General features: G+C 36.4%; 1 protein-coding gene across 14 annotated transcripts in view; it reads right to left on the bottom strand.

Annotated features, from left to right (window-relative positions):
- The window catches only part of AFDN (afadin, adherens junction formation factor), a 134869-nt gene that overhangs the window by 64943 nt on the left and 56171 nt on the right, over positions 1-13755 (bottom strand). For all 14 annotated transcript variants that reach the window (XM_075495791.1, XM_075495788.1, XM_075495794.1 and 11 more), the window contains exons 9-12: positions 9382-9476; positions 8376-8638; positions 6750-6819; positions 4459-4577 (exon numbers count right to left, since the gene is read on the bottom strand). In XM_075495791.1, the coding sequence (XP_075351906.1) occupies positions 4459-4577; positions 6750-6819; positions 8376-8638; positions 9382-9476 (547 nt within the window). The remainder of the gene's footprint in view (positions 1-4458; positions 4578-6749; positions 6820-8375; positions 8639-9381; positions 9477-13755) is intronic.

Genomic DNA, 13755 nt, shown 5'->3' with positions numbered 1-13755 from the left:
TAAAATTAGGAATCAGGTAAGTGTCTGCATTGCATTAACACCACTCATATATCACTATTCTCATTTCCAACCAAACACAGTTTTAAGAACTCCTGGAGGGTATCCAAGGCAAAAACTTATTTTTTTTTCTTTTTTATTATATGCTTGCTCCTGATTACTGAAGTCAGTTATCTAACGAGGATGTATGACCATAATCCTTAATTAAATAATCATCATCATTTATTTCACAGAATCACATTTTTATCAGAACAAGCATACCGAATAAGTAAATTGGAATTACACTCCCAGATTTCAATTATTTTTCTTCTAGAGACTAGAGATGAAAGAATAAGGCAGCCAAGTTCTAATCTTTGGTCTTCAACCCATTCAGTGAGTGATTGGAAGAAAGTCTTATTTGCCTTATTATTCACCTTTGAACAGCAGTGATGAACACACACAAAAAGAACAAACAAGGACACTTGGTACAGAGATGGCCTAGTTGTACAGTAACAGGAACCTGGAACTGCTCAGTGAAGATTTTTTGGTTTTTCAAACTAGCATAGCAGTTACTTCACTCCATGATTACTGTCTTTGCAGTTCACAAAATGAGACCAGGGTATCCCAGAGGAAGCCCAACTAAAGATTCACAAAATACATCCACAAAGAGGAAAAATTCAGTTTACTTGAGCAACTCATTGCCTGGCATTTTGTAATCTGACAGCCTGACTTTACTGATTTGTTAATCTCAATACAGTGAATATATCTGAGAAAGAGCATGTGACAGAAATGCTGTATTTAGATAAATAACTCTCAATGTAATTACACAACACATACCATACACATATAAGATATACACAGAAATAAAACAGCAATGTCAACGCTGGTGATAAAAAGATCTCTGCAGTTGTAGCTATCACAAACCTAAGTGTAATTTGGATGCCTCTCTAAAAACATTTTCTGCACACAGGTACCAAAGTAAAAAAAAAAAAAAAAAACAAACCCTGTGTATAGTAACAGTAAGACTAGTATGCATATTGTCTTCAGAAGGAATTTTAAAAGTTTTTTTTTTAAAAAAAAAAAAAAAACAACACAAAATAAAGCCAAGATGCAGCTAACAGATAGCTCTGTATTTTTGAAATATACAACTATAACACAAGATAATCCTCTTTATAACAAGTGCTCTTGCTGAAAGGCAGAAATACAGAAATTTAATCATCTTCCTACACAAACAAATGCACAGCTGAAACTCAAGAAATATTAGCAGCAGAAGCCTCAAGAACTTCTGACAGGCTATAAAAAGTTCACAAAGAAGTTCTGTTGATCTTTTATGAGAGAGGAAAATTACGGTTAAAAACACTAGTAATTCAACAAGAAGGAGTTAAATCTTCAGCAACCTTAACAAAAACAGTTCTGAAAAAGACACTCAAGATGCCCAGGCGCTCTAACAAGAGAGTGCAGAGTAGAACTGAGTTGTATTCTACTGTAACTTCAATGAAAGCATTTAAAATATGTCCCTGCTACAAAACACTAGAACATCAGGAATTCAGTTCAGGTGAAAGCACAGTTTTCTGCCCTTTTTTTTCTACCACTCACATCTCTGAACTCTGTTTTCTGTCTAGTGAATAATAAATCCACCTAAAGGTACTAGAAGCTTCATGCTAGGAGCTTTACAACTTGAATCACTGCACTTTTTAACCCTGCAGCACATTTACCTTACCTTTCATCCATTCATCATAGCAGTTCATCTAAATTTAAAAGATGATTTATGTAGGCAGCAATACAATCCTGTATTTTTCTTAAGATTTGAAAAAAATTATTTTCACAGAATCACAGAATTGCTGAGGTGTGAAGGGACCTCTGGAGATCATCTGGTCCAACTTTCCTGCTCAAAACAGGGTCAACCAGAGCAAGTTGCTCATGACCTTGCCCATCCAGGTTTTTAGTATCTCCAAGGTTGGAGACTCCACACCCTCTCTGGCAATCTGTTCCAGTGTTCAATCACTCTCACAGTAAAGAAGTTTCTCCCATCAGGTATTTACACACATTGATTAGATCTGCCCTGAGCCTTCTCTTATCAAGGCTATGTAATTCCAACCCTAGGTACCCAGTCATTCTTTTCATAAATATGTTCTTTTTATCAGAACTGACCAAGCCATTGGACTCCAGAGAAAAAACAATCGCACAAAAGCCTAAGTTGACAGGGACCTCTAGAGATCATGTGCTCCAACCTTCCATTGAAAGCAGAGCTTTATCCAGGGTTATCCAGAGCCTTGTCAAGCAGAATTTTGAAAATTTCCAGTGAGGGAGATTCTACCAGTTCTCTGGGCCACATACCCCAATGTTCACCTGGTCTCACACTGAAGATTCCTCCCCCCCACTCCCTACAGCCAGATAATTTTCCCCCGAAGCAACTTCTGCTCATTGCCTCTTCACCTGTCAACCAGCATCCTTGTGATGACAGCACCTCCATCTTCTCTCTAGCCTCTCTCTTTTAGGTATTGGAAGATTGTGATTGGATCCACTTTCTTTCTAGACTGAAAAACCCAAACCCTTCAACCTTTCTTCATATATCGAGTTCTTTAATCCTCTAATCATCTTGGTGCAGATGTCTCTTCACAGAACTAGTGCCAGTTTTTAAATCTGTCTCTTGAACTGGGGGCACCAAAACTGGACACAGTACTCCATGTGTGGCCTAACAAAAGCCAAGTAAAGTGGGATAATCACATCCCTTGATCTGCTGGCTGTGTTCTTGCTGATGCAACCCAGGACACAGTTTGCCTTCACTGCTGCAAGGATACACCGCTGACTGAAGTTTAGCTTGCTGTACACTAGGACCCCAGGTTCTTTTCAGCAGAGCTACAATCCAAACAGCCAGACTTCAGCCTACGTTGCTCTTGGCATTTTCTGTCTCACGTTCAGGACTTCACATTTAGTTTTGTTAAACTTTATGCAATTCTTGTGGCATAGGTCTCTCTGAACAGTGGCTCTTCTTTGTGGCTTATTTGCTGTCCCCCAAGTCTGGTACTACCCACAAACTTGGTGATGATGCATTCAATCCTGTCACCCAGATTGTTTATACAGTTACTGAGTAGCATCAGGTCCAATATTGACCTTGAGAAACTCAACTCACAACCAGCTGCCAAGTTCAACTTTGAGCCATTAACCATCACCCTTTCAGCCTGGCAGTTTAGACAGTTTTCCACCCATCTTGTGGTCCACCAATGCAGACCATATCTTATCAACAAGGATGTTCTGGGAGATTGTGACACTGTCTTGCTAAAATCAGGTAGATGATATGATGCCCAGAGCTCTCCCCTTATTAACTATGCAAGTTGTTTCATCATGGAAGCCAGACAGGTTGGTCAAGCATGATTTATCCTTAATAAAGCCATGCTGTCTTTTCTTAACCACTTTCTTGTCCTTTATGTGCCTTGAAATAGCTTCTACGAGGACTTGTTCTACAATTTTCCCAGGGCCTGAATTAATGCTGACTGGTCTGTATTTTCTGGATCTTCCACTTTGTCTTTTCTGTAGATGGGTGTAGTATTTGCCCTTTTCCAGTCATTCAGGACCTCTGATCTCTGTGACCTTTCAAAGATGAGGCAGTGGCTTTGCAATGATGTCAGCCAACTCCCAGCATCTTTGGATGCATCCCATCAGGTTTTCTCTATTTATGATAGAAAATAGAGACAATTTTTGAAGCAATGCTAATAATTAAAAGACATTGTCTAACAATGACTTGAGTCCTTTTGAATGGGCACAAACTGAATTTGAACAAGGTGCTATGAATACATGGAGACTGAATAGCAAGAAAATGGCATATGATTTGAAGTCAGTGTTTTCCACTATGGCTTTGGAAACAAACTGAATATGCAGAGCATGAAAAGTATCATTCTGTACCTGAAAAAAGGGCCTATGAGCAAAATGGGATAGCATTCACCTACCTAATAACAGCCACTATATCATAAAAGCAAAAAAATCAAGAAGCAGGTGTTGTATGTATTTATAAATTACATAACTTTACAAGACAAGTATTCAGAGGTAGCTAAAATGCCAACACCACTACTGTAGAAATAAGAATGACCTGGTTATTTCCCTCTCCAGAGTAAATCACATCATCTTGCCACTGACGAATTAAAATTTCAAATAATTGTGCTTTTGTTATTGAAGGCATTTCATACGACATGCCTAACCACAAATCAACAATCGTGTGACATGACTATCAGCTTGGCTTTACAAAAAGAGAACTACAAATAACAGAATATTGAAGCAAAGGAGTAATTTTTTTTTTTACTATTCTGAAGCTTTTGCTTTGGTTGTTAATCCTGGGTTTTATTTGGAGCACGGTCTCAAAGGAAATCTCATTTTCCTTAAGGAAATTCAGGTAGGTTAAGATTTTTTAAACACACTGCTTGATCTATCAGAAAAATGTATCCAGCTTTTTCCATTATGAGAAGTAATGGATTACACATTTCCTACCTGCTTTCCTGTCTGCGGTAATCTTGCTGCTGTTCTATTCTAATCATTGGCTTCACCATTCCTCGTTCAGCTGTGCTCGATGCTGATGATGTCCTGTCACCATCAAGCCTGCTGGTGCTCTAATTCAAAACAGCAGGACAGGTGCTTAGCATGCAAACATTGGATTAGCCAGTATTTGTGCTTGGCACTATTAAAATGAAGATTCAATTTGAGGCTTGAAAAGAGATGGGAAAACAGAAGAGCACAGAATCCAGCAGCTCAGCAGGTGTTTTCACCACAACGAAGCACCCAAGAGCACACTTGCAAGTCAAAAGACGACAACAGCCAGCTAGGAGCAGCTATGTGTTAATGCATTGCAAGAACATACAATGAAAATTTCAAATGTCTTTATTTAAAAGTTGCATAGTTATCAATACAAACTAAGAATTAATTGTTAATGAAAACTTTAGTTAAGAGACAAAGTTAAACATATTAACAGATTTAAAACTGGCTATGCTCCCCTACCCTACTTCTGCAATAGCTCCAAGTGCTTACATTATTGATCCATGCTGTAATTTATCCTGTTCTTAAGGAAAGTCTGATCTGTTAGACAGTACACAATTTTCCAAGACAAGAAGTGGCAATTCAAACTATGCAATTTATGTACAATTTTGTTCGTCTTCTTTCAGTGTCACAAGCTCCTTAATAGGAAGCTTTTCATTTATGATTTCCAATTACATCAAACCCTATCAGGAAGGGGAAAAACATGCTGCTTTAAGCGGCAAAATATGTAGCAATTATTTTTCAGTATAAACATCAGTAAAATATGAAGTGTTTCCACATTTCCTAAGAAATTTCTAGGACTAAATAATTTGCTTTGTCACAAGAAAACCTACCAGAGAGTGCATCTCAAAACAAAAGTTTGAACAAAATAGTTTTTTCAGTACTGACATGCCAATCCATTAATCACTTTTCATCACCAGGTCTCAGAGAACTTTAATGAAAGTTATTGTTACCCCTTTTCCAAATACAACAGCAAACTCATAAGAGCAACTGCTAGAAAACAAGTGATTCACCAGCGATTTAATAAGATGTGATGCACAAACAGTACAACTCAAAAAAAAAGAATTTAAATTTTCCCAAGCTTCCCTAGATCCACTAAAAGTATTTTCTAACGAGTCTGAAAAGAATATGAGGTATGCTATATAATAATGTCGGAAACTCCAATTCTGAGCAATTCTGAGGCATTTTAATAGTTTACAAAGTTTCTTTTCTTTTTTCCCCTTCTAAAATGTCACTAAATAAATTCCTATCAGAGGTAAAGAATGCATCCAAGATAAAAGAAAGCATTGTCACAAACAAAGCTACAAAGAAAGGAAAAAACCTGAATCGGAAGTCTGTGGCAAAAAAAAAAAATTTAATACTAACCAATATATTCAAAAGCTATCAGAGTATTATTAATACCTACGCTGCCACACCAATATCACTAAATTTCTTTACAAGTACTTAAATTTGGTAATAGTAGTAATAAAACATAAAAGGAAATGCAGTTCTGGGAGGACTACTACATTTCATACTGCTGAAATAATTCATTCCCTCATTTCATCTGAGACATGCAATCATAGCACCAAGAAAGGCATTAACCATTGTGTCATTTTACTCTATTTGTTTCCTCTTGGAAAATGCAACTCTGGCACAGAATTTATTAACAGAAAGACAGTGCAGAAAGAAAGCAAGAAAAGATTATCACCTCATAAAATGTTTACAACTATGACTGCAGAGACTGTTTAGTCAATGTGTGTACAGGAGCTCTATTGAAGTCAAAAGTCACATCCATTAAATTTTAAAAGCCTAGTTAAATTAAAATTGAACACCCTTTCACAGTTTATATAAAACATTTATTTACCCTATCGCAGATGACAATAGTCATATGCTACGTACATGAGGTAAAGTTGTATCATTTCCAATATGAATCTCTACCTGCATGTAATCTGCCTTCAATAGGTCAGTTTGGGGAGAAACTATTCCAGGCTTGAGAATTTCCCTTTCTAAAAAAAGTTACTATTCTTGGCAGAGAATGCATGCCAAATGCTAATACAAACTTAAACATAACAGTTTTGTGGAAAAAAAAGAAATTGTTTTCTTTTTTTTAACAATAATGCACATGATACCCAAGCCCACCCACAACAGGAAATGGCTGGGGAGAATGATGAACCCGACGCACTTTACCAAATACTACTGATGTTATAATTTTGACCTAACTTACACATGATCTTTGATTATTTATTGCTAATTTAGTCAAAATATAATACCTTGCTTGCTGGTAATGCTGTTCCGCTGTGAACATCTCCCTCCAGATCAAATGTGGTTTCCTGAACAGCTCTAAAGGCAAGATAACATTTCAAATACTTTTTAGAAATTATAGTTAAACATTTAACAAACAAAGAACAGAGTAGCTAAAATTAGTAAATTAAAATTCAAGAGGTATACCATGAGTCCAGTTGATACTCACTTTTTAAAAATACTATCAATTCTTTATATAAAAAGACTACAAATATTTATACAGATTATTTCCTTTGGAAAAACAGATTCTTAGTTACTTTTTTCCCCAGTCATGTGAGAAAATATAAATACACATAAACATAAATAATATAAAAACACATAAAAATATGTTCAAGGTATTGTATTCACTGTAGTAGACGGTACAATTTTTTGCTCAGCTCTTCAGTACTAAACATACAACAATCTTCATAATGTAAATAATTCATAAATAATAGTAATGCATTTTATTATCTGCTTATTCTAAAGATTTAAAAAATATTTGATTGTTCAAGCTGCAGTAGCCCTTTGCCAGAGATTTTGCTGTCCAGGTAAAGCTCTGCAGTAGTACAGTGCTTTGCAGTTGACTCTGTAAACCTGTGAGAGCATTTGTTTATTGATCTGCAGGCTAGATGTAGAATGAACTCAAGATTTAAGAAGAAATATTACATAACAGCTAAAGAGCTGGAGGTCTTCCTGCAGACAGGTCCTACAACAAGCACACAGTGTACTTCCACATTAAAATAAAGTGGAGAAAAAATAATAATGGTTAAAGTACACATCTATATTAACTCAGCAGATTAGCCAAAAGAGCCTCTTTTCCTAGGTATCTTTCTCTCATTCATCTCCAAGCCAATTTGTTTCTTTTCTAAACCACAGTATACTACAATAGTAGCCTCATTTGGACCCAAAGAGGATGGAAGATATGATGTTATTTTTTTCCATGCTATACAGTCTGATTTTACAATTGTTTCTCCTGAATATTTCTATAGCCAGTGAACAGAATACCTGAGCCCCACAAGTCACTAAATCTATAATCAGTATTTTTATTATGCACCTATCAAAAATATGAATATACAGAGAAACAATAGGATGGACTTCTGGACTGTTAGTCCTTGCAGCACAGAAACTAGAAGTAATCTCACTGTAAAAAGTGGCTGCTATATTGAGACATTTAGTTCCCTATCTTGACAGTCTCATTTCATGACTACCCTACTTAATTTCCAAATCCTTCCAGTGGAATTTTAAGTTACTATCTGAGAAAAAAACAAAAACCAGGCTCTCTGAAAACATTCAGCGAATTCTTCACTTTTCCTGGAGGTTGGATGAACTTTGAAATATGTTAAAAATAAGGCATTCCACTGTTTTTAAACACAGAAGTGAGCATCAGTAAAACTTGTCTGAATACTTCATAATGAAAAAGACACTTGCTAATCCTAAAAAAAATCACAAGGTGGAGCTCAAGTATTAAAAGTTATTTTATATTTAACACTTAAAAGCAGCTACTCAGAACTCATTTAAAGTCATACTCTAGTCACAGGCCATTTATAATGCTCTCATTCTCTATTTTTTCCAAGGCTCCCCCCTTCACCTGTGGGAAGAAAATACATTTTACTCACCCAGTTTTGTGCCTTGGACCTTTGACCATAAGACTTGCATCAATAGGTCTTTTAGGAATAATATGGTCCTGAGTGGGATCCACAAACTTAAATACATGAGATGACCCAAACTGAACCTTCATTCCACTTTGCAGCATAGTGGTTTCTGAAATACGCTGACCTTCCACATAGGTTTCAGCATCAATGCTTCTTGGGGTTACAGTAACAACTCCATCCATATTAGTGAGGTCACAATGATGAGGCTGAATTCCTGGACCAAATAACTGGAAATAGGATTAATTAACATGGAATAAACTAAATTATACAGCATCTGAAATTAAAACAAAAAGACTGAGCTGCAGCCTACCCTATTTACAGACTAGTAACTTAACTTTGCTTGCTTATGAATTTAACACAGATGAGTGGTACTAAAATCAGTTGAGTTTCACTTCAATTTTCCTTGCAACAGAGATAATAAAACACACGTTTAACTAAAATGTGCAGCAGAAATCCCTTAATGAAAAAAGTTTTTCACTTTTTTGGTCATATGCTGTTCAGAACTGCCTTCTTCCACTTGCTGTTTTGATGTGAAATCTCACAATGCAAGTATTTACAAGTCAACTAACTGCACTGATGTGGACCCAGGGTGTTATAAGAGACTCCCTGGCATAAACTTCATACAACTATGCTTGTTTTATACATTTAAGAAATCCTACCTCAGTCAAAGTGGTTGAGACTAGGACTTGAAAGCCATTAAGCAGTTATGATAACACTGATAGGTATCATTTGATCCAGTGACAAAAAAAGAATACCTCATTTTAAATAATGAAACCCTTACTTTCTTCTTAGAGCATGAGAAAGGAAATAAAATAAATCACAGTTATGACCATTAACATAGAATTGCAGGAATATTTTACCCTTTTAGCTTTGAAGGGTATTCACAGAATATTTTACTAGTTTTGACAATTACACATAAGTGACCAGAGATTGGATCAGTTCTGTCATCTAAGTCTGCTTTTTTCCATACCTGAATGGAATTGTCATCAAATTTTTCAGTTCCAACCTCAGTGACACTTAATTGTAGACGATAGAGCTTTGGCTTATCTCTGGAGTCAGAACCATCTGTACAGAAAGTGACAAATATTAACTTGCAAGTTATTACAGTTCAAATACACAATATTTCTACATTATTGCAATTTAGTTCAGAGTAGCAACGTTCACTAAAAAAAAAAAACCTGAGTGACATTCTTTCAAGATTTGTTGAGAAGTTTGTTGTTCATCATAGTGTAAAAACATTGAAAGGAGACAGAGCCTACTCAGTGGCTGTTTTCTACAACTGCAAAGAATAAAGTAATCAAGAACTACTATTCTGAACATATTTTGAAAAACTTTCTCTACTTCCTTAGTAGTTTAATCAATACAATTTTTGTTACTCTCCAAGATTTTATATGGGTATACCAATATGGGTTTAAAATATTTAGAAAATAAGATATCTGCAGATCTCTGTAATAATAGTATTTATTGATCTTACTAAAAGTACCGATTATCAGCAATATCTACTGTCAGGTGGCCAACATGCCAAACTGTTTCCTAGTCATCAGATACTGAAAGAGAGTCATATTAAAACACAATCTTACAAAATGTTTGCCTATGACAGCTTTAGTCTTGATATACAGGACTGTAGGACTTTTGGCCTTATCCTTATAGTCCCATTGACCTATATTTTCATCTCGCAGAAAATTAGGTCAAAGATAAAGTTCGTCCTCCTCCTCCCCACAGAAGAACATGTTATCCAAATAGAATAAAATTTCACAAGATACACTGGATGCAGCACAGGATTTAGCTGCTGCCTTCACAGGCTAACACAGATGGGTTTTGGCATACATATAAATCCTCCCCACTTCCCAGAAAATACTACAACTTTAAATACTATCAGATACTAAACTAATACTCTCACTTCTGACTCCTCTCCAATTTCTCCTCCAAAGGGAAGATGCAAAAAAAGGGAGGCTGCAAGACAAAGAATGTCTTACCTGTGGACATGAACAATGATTTCAAGTTATCCCCCAAAAGCATTAGAGAATATTATTAAAGCCATGGCACATACAGTGATACTATCTTCAGTAGGATACTAGTCATCTTCAAATTTTAAATGAAAGTCAATATAAACAGAACCTCCATAAATCTAATTGTTAGGTCCCGGCATTACTACCAGGATCTGTTTACTAAAATCTGAATGCAAGACACTTAACCATAAAATTTCACTTAGTCTATGAAGTCCTCTATCAATCCTTCAATTAACAGTATTTAAAGGAATTAAAAGTCAACAACACAGAGAAAACTTATCAGTTAAGAACCATACACTGACTAAAAGCAGAAGATACAAAGAAAGGAAGCCAATAGTACAAAAGAACAGAAAACAAAGTGAATGACTGAATCAATGAAGAATAATACCAACAGAGTATTACATTATTTTGACATGGGGAAAAGTATAAGGGGTGCTCCTAGTAGTAAGCTTCTCCTGGGGGTGTTGTGACGTTGCTGGGACATAAAGACATCAGGCAGAGACAGTCCATAGACTAGTGCTATAAATACCAAAGTTAAGTGCTCATACTACAGTAATATCCAGTTACTGAACATATATAGAATCACTATCATCATAGTAGTATGTGTTGTGGTTTAGCCCCAGTCGGCAATTAAGTACCACACAGCCGCTCGCTCACCCTCCCCCCGCAGTGGGATGGGGGAGAGAATCGGAAAAGCAAAAGAAAGAAAACTTGTGGGTTGAGATAAGAACAGTTTGATAATTGGAACAAACAAACAAACAAAAAATTGTAGCGAGAAGGAAAAAAACAAGAGTGAGAGGGGAACAAAACCCAGGGAAAAAAAAAAAAAAAAAAACCACAAGTGATGCAACCGCTCACCACCTGCCAACCAACGCCCAGCCAGTCCCCGGCCAACTTCCCCCAGTTTCTATACTGAGCATGACGCCACATGGTATGGAATAGTCCTTTGGTCAGTTTGGGTCAACTACCTTGGCTGTGCCCCCTCCCAGCTTCTTGTGCACCCGGCAGAGCATGGGAAGCTGAAAAGTCCTTGACTAGTGTAAACATTACTTAGCAACAATTAAAACATCAGTGTGTTATCAATATTATTCTCATACTAAAATCCAAAACACAGCACTATACTAGCTACTAGGAAGAAAATTAACTCTACCCCAGCTGAACCCAGGACAGTATGTCATGTATCACAAAGGAAGTATTAAACATAAGAGCACTCAGTCCTCTAAACATTCTTCAGGTACAGGGATAAGCCTTTCATTAAATCCCAATATTTGAATCTATATAGACATACATCTAATATCACTTCACTGTACACTACAAAAGGTAATGCTAATACAGTATCTTCAGCAATTTAAATTGTGTGCAGTTTTTAATACTTAACAATGCTAATCAAAAATTACATGTCTGCATCTTCACTGTCACCAAATGCAGACATGTAATATGCTACTGAATGCATTTGGCTGCTTACCCCGAATTCTCTGAATTGTTATTATGTCTCCCTAAAACTTACACATCAAAACCTAGAGTAGCTCCTTAATTTATTTACGAACCCAAAAGTCAAACATTTCCTCCTCCTACCCACATCCAAGTTTGGTAAAACTGGCACCCAGAAGATACAAGACTCAGTTTGGAGGCAAAGACCCTTATTCAACATGCAAAAATACTGGAATTTCCAAAGTCAGTGGCGTAACAGTCAGGGCTAGTTATCTAGGGCTTTGGTTCTTAATTTCTTATGGCACTTTCTTCTAAGCCCTTTATATACAGATCAGAGAATAGGCTTTGCGGTCTGGTGATTTCACCCCTGTAACTAAATATACTTCCCCCTGCCCCGTATTTTTTCATTTTTGACATCTTAAAAAGAAAAAAAAAAACCACACACCCAAACTTTAAAATATTCCTACATATTTCTGAAATATTGTGTAAAATATTATATTTTTCAAGTGTTTATTTATCATAATATTTTCAGATAACTTCTGGATCTCATTCCTGAGTTCAGCACTTGTGAACAATCAATCAATACCAAGTTCCTGCTCATAAACGTTTACCTCACACCACCGTATATCCTCAATATAGATGCACATCATGTAAAATGTGCTTTCACATAAGAAATATATTGTAGTATCACAACGTTTCTGCGGAGGCAAATTAAGACTGTTTTGTTTCCCCAGGGCATCCAATGTTAATAAGAAAAAACTTACTTTACAACCACAGCACTAGATACACTTTTTTTTTTCTTCCCAGGAAAACAAGGAAAATTCAAGGAGTTACTGAAAGTTATTTGGAGCACACATGTAATCATCCATCAGTAAAAGCCAATTTCTACAGTAAAAGGTATCTTAATCTTGAAGAGAATTACTACAAATTCTAAAAAGGATGAAAGGCCTTTTTGTTCTAGGGGAGGGATGCAGGAGGGAAGGAGTTGCATTATACTACAGTGTAAAGTCCTGTATTTCCTGTTTTTCAACAGCTGGAAGCTTGCCTAAATGTTGTTTGGAATGCATTCCTCATAACTCACTGCAGCAGGATACAGATTCTGCCATACTTATGGCAAAGTCCCTGCTCCCCAAACCATGACAGTCCAAGAAGGCTGTTCTTAGCCTCTACGGACCAAACTTTAAAGACTTCTGATGGTTCAGAAAGGCAATACATATGATCCAAGTCATACGACTTAAGGTCCAGAATCAGGGGGGCGGGAGGGGAAGGGGGTAATATATCTGTTGTTTTTATATGACGCAACAATAATTTTCTTTTAATTCAGAAATTTGAAAGGTCAAAGTTCTCAGAAAGGTGGGCATTAATAAACAATACAGAAGAAGCCGCAAGAGGCGTAAGGAAAATGTATGAATTCTATACAAACTTGTTCATTTTATATGTGAGAATAAGTAAATATGTGGCATGGAAGAAAGATGGTCTGTATTCTATTTATGGCACCCATGGCTGAATAACATTAGCAGAGCTAAATAGGTGCAGAAAATGCCTAGTTTTAGGGGTTTTTTTAAGCTTAGAAAATGGAATTGGAATGTGCCTCCCAGGCATGCTTCCAAGACATAAGCTGAAGAAGCAAGAACTATGATTCAAGAGACCAAGTTAGCCACTACTGCATACATTAAACTTAATTATCTACCTGACAAAGCTTTTCCCAGTGACATCATATGAGGGTTCAAATAAACTTGGTAGAGTTTGCATTTGAAGTAAGTTTCACAAGTTATTTTCCCCCATGACAGAAGTACGCATACAAAGATACATATACATCTGTGTATACTGCCTATAGCAGATTGAAAAGTTGTATTTCAAGAGGTAACCCTCAATCAGAAAGCAGACCTTATCACCAAAGACCA

Source organism: Mycteria americana, chromosome 3 (genome assembly GCF_035582795.1).
Source record: "Mycteria americana isolate JAX WOST 10 ecotype Jacksonville Zoo and Gardens chromosome 3, USCA_MyAme_1.0, whole genome shotgun sequence".
In the NCBI taxonomy this organism is placed as follows: domain Eukaryota; kingdom Metazoa; phylum Chordata; class Aves; order Ciconiiformes; family Ciconiidae; genus Mycteria; species Mycteria americana.
Note: the sequence above shows the minus strand (reverse complement) of the source record. Positions and strands in the feature narration are given on the sequence as shown.